Raw genomic sequence first — 17,015 nt, 5'->3', positions numbered from 1 at the left:
GGATAGCAGAGTAAAATACCATTTATAGAGAAACCTGTTTAACATTCTGTGCAAACAGTGCATTAGAAAACCATATTCAGCCCTTCAACTGCCTAGATTTCTACATTTTATTTTGCAACTAAAATTGTCAAGATCTCTGCAGAATCAATTTCAACTTACTGGTAAAAGCTGCTCAAGAATTCAAAGGAATAAGAATGCTCAGATTTATGTTTCTCAACATAATACTCCCATTAGGACCATTACCTCTCCTGCTGCATTTCTTTCAGTGACTTGGTACTCCTTCCAGATACCTCAGAAGCTCTCCTTTCAATTTCTTCTCTCTCTTCCTTTTTCTTTTGCAATTCTGAAGTGTAGCTCTTTCTACGACTCTTCCATTTTGCTAGATCCTATTAGAATAACATGAATGTATACCATCAGATTTTCTCAAGACCTCATCAACTTACAGAGGCATCCCATTACATCTTATTTATTGCCCTGATTTTATTTGCATGTCTGCATCACAGCCACAATTTCATGTACCTTTCCTCTAAATAATAAAGGGGTTGTCATGTTCCAGTTAGGGTTGCAGGCTCACTGCCTCCTTGAGTTAACAATTGTAATTATTGGACTATATGTCATTTTGCCCTCTTTAACCCCTCCTTAACATTTTCAATTTTATTCTAGAATACTTCACACATAATTGAAAACTAATGCAAATGTCATCTGTATTTCTTTGTTGAGGGCTTTAGAGTTTGGGGTATCATTGCTTTTCCAAATCACTATTATATTAGACTGATACACTAGCTTGAGAATAAATATGCCTGAAATTCTAAATTGAAAACAGATATTTCTGTATTTTCTTCATTTCTGTAAAACTGCAATGTGAACTGGCAATATTGTCCATGAAATACCAGAGCTAAGGGGAGTACTGAATATTAGAACTGAGATGGTTGGTATGCATTAAACAAACAACTATGAACTTCTTATTTAGTGCTTTGTTCTTAATTTCAGCTTCTTATTGATACTCATTGTCAAGCAGAGATTTTAATAAATTGAAAGGTCTTCAGATACACTTATGATGCTGTGCAAAGCTACCATACAGGTTACAAGCTGGATTTAAGACAGAATTATTAGAGGATAGGAGCCTCAAGAATTTGCACGAGGAAGTTATTATTTCTTCCCCTTTCTCCCAGAGGATCAAATACTCAAGACATTCCAAACATTTCTCAAAAAAAAGTATTCAAAAATTTCAGATAACACAAGAAACTATGCCCTAACTTTTCTTTATGTCCACAGAAATCAAGCCTGAAGGCTTTATTACAATACATACAAGTCTTATCCTGAAGCATTAATCAGAAACTTAGGACGATATTTAAAATAATTTCAGTTCTGCATTAAACAGGCATCCCCAAAAACTCTAGTAGCTGCATGAGATGAATTGTTTTAGAAGACAGCCCCATGAATTTCTGCACACATGCCAAAGCTTGTTTACTAGGGACACTGAAGGCCGGTGACACTTCAAGCAGGACACTCAAGGAAAGGTGAAAAAGAGTCCTTACTTCTTGCCACTTTAGATCTTGTTCTTGTAACTGTTCTTTTATCTTTTGAAGCTCTTCATAACGGATTTTGCGCATTGTCTGCAGCTCCTCTGCACTGACATCATTCAAAGATTTACTCCTAGAAAGGGAAAAGAGTACTCAGCTTTATAACATCTTAGTGCTCATTTTACATGAGCGAGACCTTCAGAGAGAGAGATTTATATTAGTACAACTGAATGCTCATGAGTGTTATTTTGAATGGAGTAGGAAACACATGGGCAGCTCAATGAGCAAGACTGGGACATGCTCTAGTGCTAACACTCAAGTCATTAGCTGGATATTTGAGCAAATAAAATCAGATTAAGGGAATAAGCAGCTCTGTACATCTCCTTGCTGATCATTCACATTGAACTCCTCATAAAACTCTGCTACTTCTGCTTAAACTTGTTATTCTCTTTACTGACTTTATTTCTTTCTTTGACCCAAAAGGCATCTCCTATCCCCAAATTCAAATTCCCATCCTCTGACTTCTCTCCTGTAACAGCCCCAGTATCACCTTCTGTTCTCTCCTTCCTTAGGCTAATCATAAAATCAAATCAGTTATTGATGCACATTTCCAGAAGATTAAGAGTCACTCACTGCTAAATGCTCGGTTCAGGGATGTCACAGGCCCCACTAGCTATGCTGGTCCTCCCCAAGCCTCCAAGATGCTTTTCATCCAAACTGGGATGGCTAACACAGCCATCTTCCTCCTAACTTCTTCAACACGGCTACAGTTTCCCCCAGAAACTCCTACTCGCTGGTGCCCTTTAACCTAAATTCCTCAGAGTTCACCTTTCATGCTCCCCGCCACCACATGCTATTTTTTCCTTTATTCTTTCACATCACAGTGATAAACATAATGGGATATTTAGTTTAGATATAGGACAAGACTCCTGATGAGATTTGACCACAAGCCTCTGAGACAGTAAGCAAAATACAAGTGTTTCCTCAGAAGGTTCAATGGTGTAATATAAAAAGGAAAGCTAGGTTTCTGGGTCTTGGGGGGTTTTTTTTATTTCTTAGTATTCAAAAATACCTTTAGTTTTGTTTATCCAAAGTATGAGTGATAGAGGGATGTAAGTAAGTTTTAACAGGACTTGAAAATGTGGCACTTCTCTGATATGACAGAAAAATCAGATTAAAACCAGAACAGATTCAGCACAGAGCCTTGCTCTAATCTGTTGCATTCCAAGAGATCTCTGAACTAACAAACCAGACTCTCACTTCCTCCCAAGAGGCCAAACTCACTTTCATTGGTAACATAGAGACTTTGGCCTCTGGCCTCTAGAAATAAAGGCTTGGGCATTAACTCGTTGTATCTGTTTACTTGCCTATTTTCTGAATGAGAGGCGTGCCAAATTCAGCAAAAATTGCCTGGTTGCTATTGCAGAAACTCTTTTCTTGTACAGTTCTTTTCCTCATTTTTTATGCTTAAGTTATATCATATGTAGAACTGTTTTGGGGTAACCAAATGCTACATAAGGGTTGTATCAAATTTGTTCCAGATGAGTTCAAGAAGACTTACATAACTACACTTTCCACTTCTTTCTCTTGAGTATTATATCTGCCTGCAACAAAACAGGAAAATCTAGACCTAAATAAAATATAACGTAAGTAAAGGTATATTCATACCATGGAACTGGATCTTAGTTTTAATTTCAGTCTAAACTGAAAAACCTAACTAGTGACTTGAGTCTTCTGAGTCTCCCTCTCCTAACATCTAACTTCTTCTGAAACATTTTGCACTTCTTCTGGAAGCGTTTAGTCATTTACCAAGTTTGCCTCAGGGTAAAAATAGAGAAGTAAACAAATAAATTTAAAATTTAAAAAATCATTAGAATAAGATGCATTCCCAAATACTTAACACGCCATCACACAATAAGTGGAAAAGTTATTTCTCTTTGAGTCACAGTTCATCATAAACAACATCTAAGTTCCCATGACACAAACCAGTAAGTTTGCCACTGAGCATTCAATAACCTGGAGGATATAAAATAACCCCAAACCATTCACCAATCTCATGACAAATACCACTGCTGTTTATGATTTTCAGATTATAGCTGTACAGCCTTCAAAATAAAATATTTGTTAATATTCCTTTACACTTTTGAATGTTTTAAAGACTAATTTAAATATAGAACAACAAATTCTTCACTTCAGCAGGAATAAAACATTAGAGCTGATTTTCAAAGTGCCTGATAACCATAACTTGAATACATGAGACAGCAGAGAGAACTTTTGCCATACGCATAGCTTTTACATTCATTACATAAATTGCAAAGAACAGAACAACAAAGCGTCATGCACAAGTTTTCAGCACGAGTTTTTAGCTACTGTGCATGCATAAAGATGAAAAGAGGCCAAAAAAAAAAAGCACTATGATCTTTCAAGATTTTATAAAACTTACCCTTGCTCATCAGAAAGCTTTTGAAACAGTCTGAGAAATCAGAAACCAAAAAAGAAAAGATTCAGTGTCTTGATATTGATAACAACATTAACACCATTAGCAGACTAGCACTCTCACTAAGTGATGGGGAAACTGAAAGCTTGGGAACCAGCCAGCATGGAATAGCATATCAGGAGTTGGACACTAGTCAAAAAACACACCAGGACTTGAATGATGTGCAAAGTTGGGCAGACCTGACAGAACAAGGCTGCCTGCAACTTTCCAACACTTCTCATTTAGCAATACTGCACAAATAGAGCCCTGTATTAATTCTGCGCCACTTATTCCAGTGCTGTTGAACAGCATGATGCTCAAAAGAGACTCATTTCAAGAAATTAAAATTAATTCCAACTTGAGTCCCAACAAGAAATGTGGCTTACAGAGGTTGTTTTCTTGTTATTTCAACTATTTCAGATACTAAATGGGAGTCATACTTGATGTGTACAAGAATAAAAGACCCTACATAGTTTAGCACATTAATCCTTGAACACAACTAATCCAAGGAAATTCAAGAGGATTTTTAGTATTCTTGAGTATGAGTATTTTATAATATAGCTATTCAATTCTATTTAATGAATTTTTAAAACATGCAATATTTTCAAGCACATCAGAAATATTTCTCAGTGAAGCTCGAACTTTGTTAACAGTATTAAGCTTAAAAATTAAATGCAGCAACATCAAAATATCAACTGGAACACAGAAGTGTCTTAGTCACAAAGTAATGATGCACAGCTGGGAGAACTGCAACTTGCAATGCCGTATTTTCAGAGCTAAGGAAACATCCGAAACCCCACTCTTCCCCAGTAAATACAAAATTCAAAGGAGAGACGGGAAGTACTTAACAAACAGTATTCAGTCAAACAAGAGAACTTTTGAGGATACCTGGAAAGAATTAGCAGAAAGTATGAATCGAGACAGTAGGAAAGTAGGGAGATAGCATTGGCAGAATGAAATATGCCATGGTGGAATTTAATATTACGTAGACACACAACTTGCATGCACCATGACCTTTGGGCAGCCAAAACACTTTTTTTTTTCACTTCATCTAATCATCTCAGAACTGTGGCAGGACAGTTTACAAGCATTTTTAAACTTAGGTGCAAGCAAAAAAACCAGAATGCCCATTTCCAGAATTTGTCTCTAAAGCATTCATGTGTTTCAGAAATGCTTTTACCTATTATCTTGTAGAATAAAAGAAACTATTTCTAGCCTCCATAGTCTTTTGAATAATCACTATTTTTGTTCAATCATGGAAAGAACCTTATGCAGAACTTTGAGCCTGAAGGAATGAGAACATCTTTTCTCCAAAGTGGCAGCCTAAAACTAGAAAACTTTATAATTTTTTTGTTGAAAATAGGGTATTGCAGTCATGAGCTTCTATTCAAAGCAAATAAAAAGCTTTTTTGAGGACAACATGAACAAATAGCAGATTGGCACTCTATGAATGGTTCAGCACAGGATGATGCTTTTCTGAATGGAAAGGGTTCAAGGACACTCAATCTGTGCAGGACACAACCTGACCTCTCCACCATCTGCCGTTTCTTGTGTCTAACTTTGCTGGCCTCCCTGATTGCTTCCCACTTCTTCCAGTCTTCTTCACTGCATGGACCTGGGATAAAATTTACTGGCTGGACGTTGCTTCCCACTTTCCAAGATTCAATCTTGCGGGTCAGCATATCGTCCTTCTTATGCTGTAAAGATGGTGACAGCACTCTGCCATTGCTCTTCCTTTCCTCTGGTACTGCGTTTTTTTCAAGTAAACATAGAAATTTGGACCGGATCTCTTCTGGAAGACTCCATGGATCAGGAAACAGTGCTGGGTGATACTTGTCAGGAGCACCTGATAAAGGCACCTCTTTTTTCTGAGAGAGGACTTTACGAAAAATCATGTCATCCTTTTCCAAGTCTGGAATCACAGTTTGGCCCTCTCTGGGTTGCAGAATTATCTCACCCTCTAGAGGAGGCTCCTGCTCAGAGAATTTCTTTAAATACCGGGGGTCTTGAAGAACAACTTGATTCACATGGAAAGCCCCAGTTTTCCGAACGAACAAATCATCGTTTTCCAAATCTGGATATAAATAACCATTTTCCTCATCTCCTTGCTTGCATCCTGGTATAAAGGAAACATTCTTTCTACATTTTATGAGCCTAGGGCCAGAAGTAGGATCAATTCTGGTCTCCATTTCGGAAGACACGTAGTCAGTGTATTTTTGCAGGGCCTGAAGTAACGAAAACTGACTGAAGCATATAAAACAAAAGGAGGGAAGTAAAAATATCATTAACTAGCAAGAGACAAGCAGATCACAACGTATTGCAATATACATTTGGTTTAGACTTGCAGTATCTCAAGCAGAATGACGACACCACTTGGCATTCACCACCACTGACTGTAGCGCAGCACACGCCAACCAACGCAAAGGTATCCCAGCATCCTAACCTGCTCAGAAACATCACACTTACATGCTCACACACAAAGCCAGTAACCCTATGCAGCATCTTACACTTTCACATTTATATATTGCAGAAGGTCGGCAACTTATGGCTACATTAAAAGAGAAAAAAAACCCAAACCCAACAAACCAGCAAAATAGTAATAACCAAAAAAGCATGACATCACGGGACGCGGTTTAATTTCATTTAAATGTTGCATATCCAGCCATTTCTTTTTGATGCAGCAAGAGAACAGCTCATGCAGCAGTATCAACCTGGGCTGATCAGAAGACTCCAAGATTTTTCCTTCTGCAATCTGTGACAATGAGCTTCCCACATATTCAGCAGTTGGCTTATAATTCTGATCCCTTCTGCAGCTACTGTTCCAGTCAAAACCTGGTCTTGGTTGATTAGCAGGAATGGTACAGCTTTGTTTGTAAGCAAATTCCTCATCCTCAGAATCTGATCTCTTTCTACTGTGCAGCAGCACAAAGAATGAGCAGAGAAGAAAGAAAAAAAAACCATGAAGTGCACTCACTGAGTAAAATGCACAGTGGCAACAGAGCAACAGTATAACAAAAATAATATTTCAATTATTAAAAAAAAAAAAAAAAAAGAAAAAAAAAAGAAGAAAGAATAAAATGTATCCTGCTGCTACACTGGCAATGAAAATGAAAAAAATTCAAAGTCATAGAGTTACACTTTATCTAGGCTTTGCACACAGGAGAGAAACAGGCATGCATGAAAACGCACCTGAACCCTTGAATCTCTTTATACCAGGGTTTGAAAGAGGATTTCTTGATTTTTTTCCATAGCAATTCTTCTTCTGGAGTCCAAAACTTAGGAAGAAATTTGTCAAAAGCAACAACTGTATTTGGTGCTGAAGAACATAGCTTGCGAAAATAGAGATCATCTTTTTCAATGTTTGGGATGCCTACTTCTTCCTCGTCCTCATCAAAATACCCAGATAATTGTGAAGGATTGTTAACTCTTGGTTTGTTTTCCTCTTTAGTATCCAACTGCCTCTGCCTCCTCTGGTTACTGTTCAAAATATCCAATCAGTTAAGATATTTTAGGAGCAACTTGACATAAGGAACGCAAAAACACATGCTTTTTGGCTCAGGAGCTCAGCCTTGTGAATGAAGCATATTAGTTCTCAATTTCATCACTGCAGCACCAGAAATAATAAGATATATTAAATTTTAAAAAATTTAAAAAGAAGTTAAATGGTTATATCAGCATCCTATCTCCTCCAACAAAAATACAAAGTTTGACAGAAAAAGCATATCAAATTATCAGCTGTGTTAAAATGCTGATTAGAAGACTAACTTTATGGAGTTATTTAAGGGCTGCAATTTAGGTAACGCAATAGTTACTGGATCTTGGATTAGTATCTCTGACCTCAGTGGTTCAAGCATTGCAGCTAGTGGACCAGCTGGATAACTTTCTCGCGAGCAAGATTTAGGAGAGTCATTGCGCAACATGAAATGATGTCCAGGTGCAGCAGAGCTTACAGGGCTCTTTTTGACTAGAAATCTACGATTTGCTAAGTCATCCAAAACAACATCGGGCAGCCTTCTTTCATCTTCTGAATCAGAGCCACTGTCATACTCAGAGATGATCTGGAGGGAAGCTGGATTTGTAAGCCCACACTCTGCTCTCCTATTTTGGCAGGAAGCTACAGGATTCGTTTCACATCCACTGAGGTTGACCGAAACAGGAATAGAATGAAGACAGTGAAGTCACGAAGGTAATGGTGAAACTCAAGAACTGCCCACTAATCTCATCTGTATGCATCAAGAAGCCGGACAACTGAAATTCATCACCATATTTTGAAAGGCTTTAACAAGAAACTAAAACCATAGGTCTATGTTTCATGAACTTGCATTTAAGATCATTAAATTCATCTGGAGTCTGGCCAGCTTCAAAACATTACTCAAACACCAAAAAGCAATGTAAAAAACCAAAACAAAACCACACAACCACGCCAAAACGTCCCCCTCAATAAAACATGGGAAATCAAATACTTGAATTTGTATTGCAGCAAGAGCAGCTTTTCTTTAACTATTAAAGAAGTAATTTATTTTAAAAACTCTAAATCAAAGCCCACTTTACTAAGACCTCACACCAGTACCTTGAAAATGTTCCATCTGACTCAGTGAAGACGGGACTTGCCCAGCTCCTCCTGTTGTCCTCATTCTTCTCTGTCCTCTTCTTCCTTAAAGGTGCTGGCACATATCCTGTCTGCTTGTTTTTGTTGGGTAAGAAGCGATTGAAGTCAGTGGTAGGTTTTGGTTCAATCACAGAAATCCTACGGTAAGACCTGTCATCTTTATGGGAGTCATGCATTTTGGAAGGCAGTTCTGAGTCTGTGTCACTGTCACAACCTTAGAAGAAAGTGGAAAAAAGGGAAGACACTAATTATTCTCTAGACATGAGCTTCTAGTTAAAACTTGGATCAAAGTCTTCTAAAATCAATTTAACTCTGTATTTGAGATCTTTCAGCTGCAAATTTGCTGACCTACTGACAGGACAGTAGGAGAGATATTTTTAGAAGCCTGTGGCAAAGCTGTGATAAGATCCATTAAACTCAGTTTGGTTTGCATGGTCCTTCTGCATTTGTTCCATTCTTTCATTATCACTGCTCCCTGCAGGAAACAAAGTGCTGGCCTCCAGACTGAAGACAGAAAACAGCACAGGAATTTTTTAATTAAGTAGTATTTGCCAGATAAATTTATTAATAAAGACAAGTTAACAACAAATAATAAATCAATGTTCTCATCTCACCAGATTAATATCCAGTAGAAGTGCAGGGTACATTACATATGTAACATGCCTAAATGCTGCCTTGCTCAGATCAGCAATACTCCATGGAGCCTCTGCCCAATGATTTTATGTTATTCACATGAAATAAAATCCAAAGCCTCACAATTTTTGTGACTTTAGACTACAAATTGGCATTAAACTTTAAAAGCAGCAGAGAAACACAGGCTAGAGTGCTGCTTTAGGGATCCAACATCACTGTCTTCTTTTTACCTTTATTATCATGACGAACTACTAAAAGTAACAAATACTATTCAGTATTTAACCTAAGTGGGAAAAACCTTATTGAATATTCACAAATGAAGTGAAGACATAGATATTTGACACAGTCACCCTAAGAACAAGGCAAGAGACTTTTGTAACTGGTGAATTTTAGGTGATCCCATCCAGATCTGATTTCTAGCAATTTCCCTTACAGAATTCTGGGAATATACCCTGCACGTACACACACCCTAAAGTGGCAGTGAGAGCAAGAGTTTCAGCGACCCTTCCTAGGAAGATTTGTTGTCAGCAGTGCTTTGTTTCTACGAACTGTTAGAGGTCAATATTTGCTTAAGCAAAATGCAACTGCAGCAGTTGCAAATCTAGAGTTGACTTTCAAGCTGGTTTAAGTACTGGATATCCGAGTACTAAGTCCACACATTGTCTTCTCCCACACCCATAAGACACAAGTCAACAAAAGATTTTAGAGAGGAAAACATACCTTCACTGCCACCTTTCAAGGTTATATCTGATGAAAAGCTTGTGCAGGATCTTGAACCAAGAGAGTCCAAGCTATCGAAGGAATCGTCTCTTTTATGAGTAGCTGAAGACGAAAAGGGCTCTCCCCGGTCAACGTACCAAATATCACCGTACCCACTATCTCTGCCACTTCTGCTCGGCTGGCTGGACTCTTCAAGTGCCTACAAGAGTAAGTTTTGAAAGGTCTTTTTCAATAATTTAAGGTGCAAATGCCACTCGTGAGCATTTTGAGCTCACAAACAAACTTCAACGAAGACTACTGCAAACCCCTAAAAACAATATATACAACAGCTTGAACAGGAGCTTCAATAAAAGGTCTTAAATTTCTTTTATCTCAGCCAAAGAGGATTGTGATAGGGCTCTTCAAAATCTACCACATCAAGTAGAGCATATGGATTCTTAAATTCATATGGGTAGCAGAAGAACCAATGAAGAATAAAAATCATTCCTTTCACATGGAACTTGATAGCAAGCAAAGCAAATAAACTAAGATGAAAACGAAATCCCCAAAAGACTGTTTAGAATTGCTGCTGTATAACAAACTATAAACTTCAGGCTATTCATTTAGTTTCCTTTTTTGGATTCCTTACCTTTGTCAATGCTTGCCCTAATAACTTCTCAAATGCTTTAAGATTGAGGTATGGACCATTATAATTAGGGTCACTTTGAGCTTTTCTCCCAAGCCAGTATAATGTAATCAAAACCTAAAAACAAACAGAAAAAAAACCCTGAATACAAACTTAAATACTTTCCTCTCATGCCATGTGCCAGTATAAAAGAATCTCAGCATGCTGTTAGAGAGGTTTCCACAACGAACTGCAAAATATTGCTTACAGTATTAGCTATGATTGCCACCAAAACCAATTAAAGAGTGTCACAATGCATCTCATATCCCAAGTAAGCAGATACAAGTACTGTTTCAATTATTACAATGATTTCAGAAAGTAAGCTGCACATAGAGATCACTGTAAAATGGCATTAATTTGCATCAGATAAATCAGCAGCTGAAGAATAAGGTAAATATGATAGTACCATAAACAGAAGCACTTAAAAATAATTGATCACAATTAGTGCACAACTGTCTTACATTTTTCAGTCTTCTGTTGGTTTCCTCTGGTCTGAAGCAGGGCAGAGAGTGAGAAAAAGAAAAGAAAACAATATTTTAAAATTGCTGACTTAAAATTCAATTATTATTCAGGATGTAAAAAGTTTCAAGACCAATTAACAATCAATATAAAATATGCAACTTTGACTGCTCCAAAAGAAATAAGAAGCATTTCACTTTAAATACAGTCATAACTCTGTACTATTTCAATTTTTACATGTAAAGTGATAAACTGGCCAATGTACTACAGTTTCTGTTTTGAGGGGTACACAGGAAGGCTCTAGGCTTCCTTAATTGGCTCTCATTTAGTTACCAACAAAATAGAAGTAGAAAACAAGCTGTTGACTCTGGGAAATACAGCCTCTATTAGCCAGGCAGATCACAGAATCATAGAATGGTTTGGGTTGGAAGGGACCTTAAAGATCATCTAGTTCCAACCCCTCTGCCAAGGACAGGGACACCTCCCAGTAGACCACATTGCTCAGAGCCCCATCCAACCTGGCCTTGGAACACTTACAGGGATGGGGCATCTACCACTTCTCTACATAATCCATGCCAGTGCCTCCCCACCCTCAGAGCAGAGAATTTCTTCCCAATATCCAAGCTAAACTGACCCTCTCAGTTTAGTCATTCCCCCTTGGTCCTATCACTACATGTCCCTGGAAAAAGTCCCTCTCAAGCTTTTAGCTTGAGGCTGTTTTAGCTGCTGGAAGGCTGCTACAAGGTCTCTCTTGGGCCTTCTCTTTTCTAGCCTGAACAATCTCAGATTTTTAATTCCATATGAAAGGAGATTCAATTGTAACTATTTTCCTGATTGTATTGTTTTCTGAAGTATTTGCCTCAGACAACAGAGAATACTTTAGCCAGGAGTAAGCTTTTCAGACCAAAAAATGAGAAACTGAAACTGGGACATCTGGAGAGAGATGATGCAAGGCTGAAAGGATGGGCTCTTTTCTATAAATACGTGTTTTTCAAAAACCACTAAATACATATGCAATCACTAACCTTAGGGAACCAGTCTGTAGCACACCTGGGAAGTTCACCAATAGACAGTCATAGTGTTCCCACTCTCATTTTAAGAACAAGAAGTAGAAACTTCTCAAATGGGAGGCTCCGAAAGCCCCCTAGTCCCCAGACCTAGTCCTCAGGTGTAAATATTCAGGGCTAGACTGCAGACAGTTGTTGAACAACATTGCGGCCTGCAGTGCCAGCAGTTATGGAAGAGCAAATGGCTTAAATACACCAAAGCAACTTTTCACCTGCCCCACACTTTGGTTTGGATCTGGTTTGGCTGCAAACTTCACACACAGCACAGTGAAGAGATTCAAACAGAAAAGCAGAGACTTCACATACAGCAGCAGAAAAACCTATTCAGAGCTCGATAACATGTCAGACCAATAATGTATCAAGGTACCTATTCTGTTTCTGCCTGTCTAGGAACACACTAGTTAAAGGTCACAGGAAAAAAAGTAGAATAAACTATTTAGGAAACAGTTACGAGTTAGTGTAATGAGGACAGGGCCCGGTCAGCCTAAGCGTCACTCTTCACGGAAATGGAATAGTCAATGAGATGTGACAACCGTCAGGGACATGGACCATCCCTCCTGCTCTTTCTTCCTATTTTGAGAGCACCCACTCCCACTCCGCGGCTGTAATTGCCTTGTCCATCCCCACACCATAAAGAAATCAGGCTATCAGGAACACAAAGTCCTGAGAGGGGTCTGACCTGCACAGTCCTTGCCTGCAGCTCCCTTAGTATCTCATGCCAGAGATGCTTCTGGCTTTGTAGCCAGTGACCTCTTTCCTACTGATAAGGAAGAACCCTTCTCCTTTAATGTGAAATATTTACACTTTTTTGCTTGTTTTTTAATCCGTTCCAAAACGGATTGCTATTCATTATTCACTACAGACTATTTTTGAAGAAAAAAAATTCCCCTTTTTTTCAGTAGGCTAATTTTTTTGCCAGTGTCCATGTTCCAGAGCACACCATAGCTGTGGCCTAAGGTGCCACAGGATGATTTACCAAGCAGAGAATGGAAAACCATTCTTATATCAACATTACACTTCTCACACCCAGTGGAGAGCATTTTAAAGGTTTGCATTCTTTACCCTCAATGCCTTTTGTTAGCAGAATTTCTGCTTTTGTTTGCAATTATAAAAGCAGAAGCCCTTGCTAAGGATGCCTTAAAGTTTGCTCCCCAACTTCAGCAGCCTAATAAGGAGTGAGAAACTCTGCCCTTAGCTGTCAGGAGCATGTATCCAAAAGGTTTCCAGCCTTCGCATAGACACAAGCTATATGACTGAACACAATGATGTCCACTTCTGCTTTCCTTGAGTTCTCTGGGATAATTTCAGTCAACTGTTTTGCAACAGGAGCAATATTCAGTTGTCTTTATTTTCAATATATTTTCTTTACTGGAATAACCATAAATACACTAGGTCTGCGTAATTGGCCTAAAACCAACACAAAACTTAGGACATCCAGGTAAATGAGTCTGTTTGAGACCAAAAATGCAGGCAGGGAGATATTTCACAGACTCGAATGACAAACCCTGCTTCATTCCTGTTTACTCTGCTAACAACAGAGGCAAAAAGACAAGTTGTTTACTCTTCATTCATGAAGTTTCTTCACTTGCATTACTACTCTCCTTCTCTGAACTGCATCTCTTGGTTTGTAAACCTTTTCAACAACTTGTCGTAATAGACATAGTCTCAGCAGAAGAGGAGAAGAAAACCAAGAGAAACCCTGCTGATCTAGAACACTGTTCCTCATTTATATGCATGTAGTAATTATTTCATGGTACTTAACCAAGGAAAAGGATGATTCTGAATTATGAATGTACTGCCCTAGAATCTGTGTTAAATGACAGGTATATATATTTTTTTTTGTCAAAAAGAAATTCTGATTAAAGAAGCAATGTTGTTACCTTACTAAAAGGTCTTAAAAGTCATTTTTGACCTACAAATTTCACAGCTACATCTTTTCTGAGGCATGCAACTTGCAGAAGATGTAGTTTGGATCCACTTGGTAACATTCTCCAAGTGAAATAAGAGCCTTTAGAGCCTTTTCTATGTACAATCTGTCCAAGCTTATCTGTGTTTAGTTGCACATGCCATTGCCCAATTCCCTTCCAGGACACTCCATTTAAAATATCTATTGGTCAGAAGTGTGATACAAACTGAAGAGCTTTTAGGGGGAATGGCTTTTTCCTGTGAGCATCAAAACAGAAAATAAACAAGGCTTTTAACTCAATTGTAGTAAACAAAAACACAAAATGGAATAATTCTGCTATGCAGAAGTTCCTCATGAAGTGTTATAAAAATGTAATTACTGTGCAATCTATGCAAATATTTCATCTGGGGTCTTGTGTACAACTCTGAACAACTATGGTTCATAGGAGGGGACAAGATAGAGGCACCAACCTCAAGCATAGCAAATTCTTTGCTGCTGGAAGAGGAGGCATGACCCTACAACTTTTCTGACTGTTATCTAACAGTTCCTGCTCTCTGTTCCACTCCCCTTTGCAATCCTGGCTCTAAATACACAGGGCTCACACACTCAGTTTCTCACACTGTATTTGAATAAACCATTTAGAAGATGGAGTACATGAACTTCAGCAATGTAGCTTTTAAGCTTTTTAAACACTCCTGGACACTTATAACCTTATTTTGAACATAAGTCTACAGCACTGAAGTGCACACACAACTGCTTGTAGAGACATTTCTCATACAACAACTATTTTAGGAAATGAAGGGGTAGCTCACTAGCTAAAGTATCTTCATCAATGCAAATTAATGCCGACCCTACATTTGGTTACTGTGAAAGAAGTCTCCTTTTTCCTGTTTTCATCTGAAGTTTTCACAGAGCCTAGTTGATGCCAACCATATTCTTAATGAAAATAGTCGGGGTAACCCAATTTCTGGTTTGAATAGGTGAATACCTTTATGCTGAAAGTTTTAGGTGGGCTGCTGCTTTGCTCAGGCAGGCACAGCCAATGCTGCATCTTAAAACTAATCTGCTGAAAGAATTCAGTTCCTCTCCACATGAAAATGCAACACTACTTACTAAATCACTTTGTGTATTTTTAAACATTAACTTCTCTGTCTTCCCAGAGGTTTTTTTTATATCTCCTTTGTTAACAGTAAAACTTTGCTAAAGAAGTCTGAACTAAGCAAAGAAAGTCTCTAAATAGAGCAGTTAAGATCTTGGAGGAAGAATTTTATTATAAATACTTCATTGCTCCTGCCACAGTCTCAGCATTTAAGCCTTCATTCTGAAGCTTAAAAGAAAAATAAAACACCAATCTACCTATGCTGACCTCAATACCAAATTCCAGCTAACAAAGAGGTCTCAAAACCGTAAAGGTAGAATCCTAATTCACAAAGTGTGAACCTGAATTGCTGGCAGTGGCATTAATAAAAGTTTACATACAACTTCAAGATTAGCCACCCTGGAAAAGATCTCCCAAACACCTCATGAAAGTCTAAAGGCCACGAGATAACAACACGTGGGGGATATTATAATAGTAATTGTGAAGCACAACCACATAAATCCGAGTTGAACACTGATGAAAAAAGACGTGAAATAACCACCTGTGGAGAAATAATACCTTCTGTGTAAATCATCTCATCTACGTCAATCCTTGAACAAATAGAAAAAAGATGAATGGGACAGGAATAGCTCTCACTTGCTAGTGCGTGATATGCTTAGAGACAAACTACCTCTGTTACATTTGAGCACAACACACATTGACAAACATCACTTACTCCCAGCCAGCAGAGACCAACAGATGTTTCTCTAACAAAGACCACTCTACAAGAATAAAGCAAAGTGACACAGCAGATCAGCACGCTGAGCCACAGCTCAAGGAATTTATTCTCAGCTCCACTGTTTGCTCAAGGTTAAACAGCAAAATTAGTCACCAAGGCCCTGGCCTGACAACACAAAGGCTTTGGCGGCAGTTCTAGCTTAAGGATTTCCTGGTCCTCCTCTCCCATTCAGCCACTCCTCTTTGCTGCCCCCACGGTTATGCCAACACAACCCTGAATCACACTGTGGTTCTATGCTGCCGGAGGGCTACACCTGTTTCTGTGGATTTTTCCTACTATACATTTTCAACCCCCAAATTAGCTTGCTGGTCTGTTTTAGACCATGCTCATACAAGCAATTGCACCAGCACTGTGGCAGAGACATGTTGCTGCAAGGGCACAGGCAGCGGGCTTGGTGGAGGAGGACTCTGCTCCAGACACCAGAACTGTGAGAGCCCCTGTGTGATGACCCCAAGACGGAGGTGCTCTCTGCTTCCTATTTTTAAGGAGTGAGGAAAGCTTGTTGGGATTATTTTAATGAATTTTGGGGCATTTTAAAAGAAAAAAAAAAAGTAGACAATCATACACCTTAGAGGAGCTAGCAGGCCACAGTACTTTTAAGAATTCATGAACTAGACTTTAACCAATTATAAAATATATCCACTGACACTTACAGACACCTCTCCAGTGCCTCCACACAAAAGAGCAGTGCATTTTAAGAAGCTACATTTATTTTTGACTTGTTTCAAAACTTTTAAACAATAAACTCAATAGTTTGGGTTTTATTTTTCTGACACATTATATGGTTTTGTTTCCCCACATCCCAATATGTATTAAATTCCAGCAACAAGCAACTCACAATGCCAAATCTACTTTAACATTTCACTTTATTATTTTCCAGGAAGAACAATGTGGAGCTCAAGACCACATCCAAGATACCAGAAGTCTGAACAAAATTCTGGAAGACTATTTTACAACATCCCATTCAGAGAAGGGTCTGTTTCTCATATAGAAACATATTTAAATATAGTTATCAATCAATGATTAAAAAAAGAAAAAACAAACAAAACCAACAAACAAAGAAGCAAGTTTGAACAGAGAT

The 17,015-nt window shown here is 38.3% G+C and overlaps 1 protein-coding gene across 17 annotated transcripts in view; it reads right to left on the bottom strand.

Moving 5' to 3' along the window:
- Positions 1–17,015, bottom strand: part of LMO7 (LIM domain 7) — a 132,027-nt gene that overhangs the window by 33,839 nt on the left and 81,173 nt on the right. For 11 of the 17 annotated variants that reach the window (XM_032099973.1, XM_032099969.1, XM_032099972.1 and 8 more), the window contains 10 exons: positions 11,087–11,117; positions 10,590–10,703; positions 9,962–10,160; positions 8,570–8,822; positions 7,189–7,476; positions 6,711–6,911; positions 5,527–6,243; positions 3,967–3,996; positions 1,539–1,656; positions 244–386 (listed from right to left, as the gene is read on the bottom strand). In XM_032099973.1, coding sequence (XP_031955864.1) covers positions 244–386; positions 1,539–1,656; positions 3,967–3,996; positions 5,527–6,243; positions 6,711–6,911; positions 7,189–7,476; positions 8,570–8,822; positions 9,962–10,160; positions 10,590–10,703; positions 11,087–11,117 — 2,094 coding nt within the window. The remainder of the gene's footprint in view (positions 1–243; positions 387–1,538; positions 1,657–3,966; positions 3,997–5,526; positions 6,244–6,710; positions 6,912–7,188; positions 7,477–8,569; positions 8,823–9,961; positions 10,161–10,589; positions 10,704–11,086; positions 11,118–17,015) is intronic. The other 6 variants (XM_032099984.1, XM_032099987.1, XM_032099971.1 and 3 more) reach the window with 5 other exon arrangements.

This window comes from Corvus moneduloides, chromosome 2 (assembly GCF_009650955.1).
Source record: "Corvus moneduloides isolate bCorMon1 chromosome 2, bCorMon1.pri, whole genome shotgun sequence".
In the NCBI taxonomy this organism is placed as follows: Eukaryota; Metazoa; Chordata; class Aves; order Passeriformes; family Corvidae; genus Corvus; species Corvus moneduloides.
This window is presented reverse-complemented; position numbering and strand designations above follow the sequence as displayed.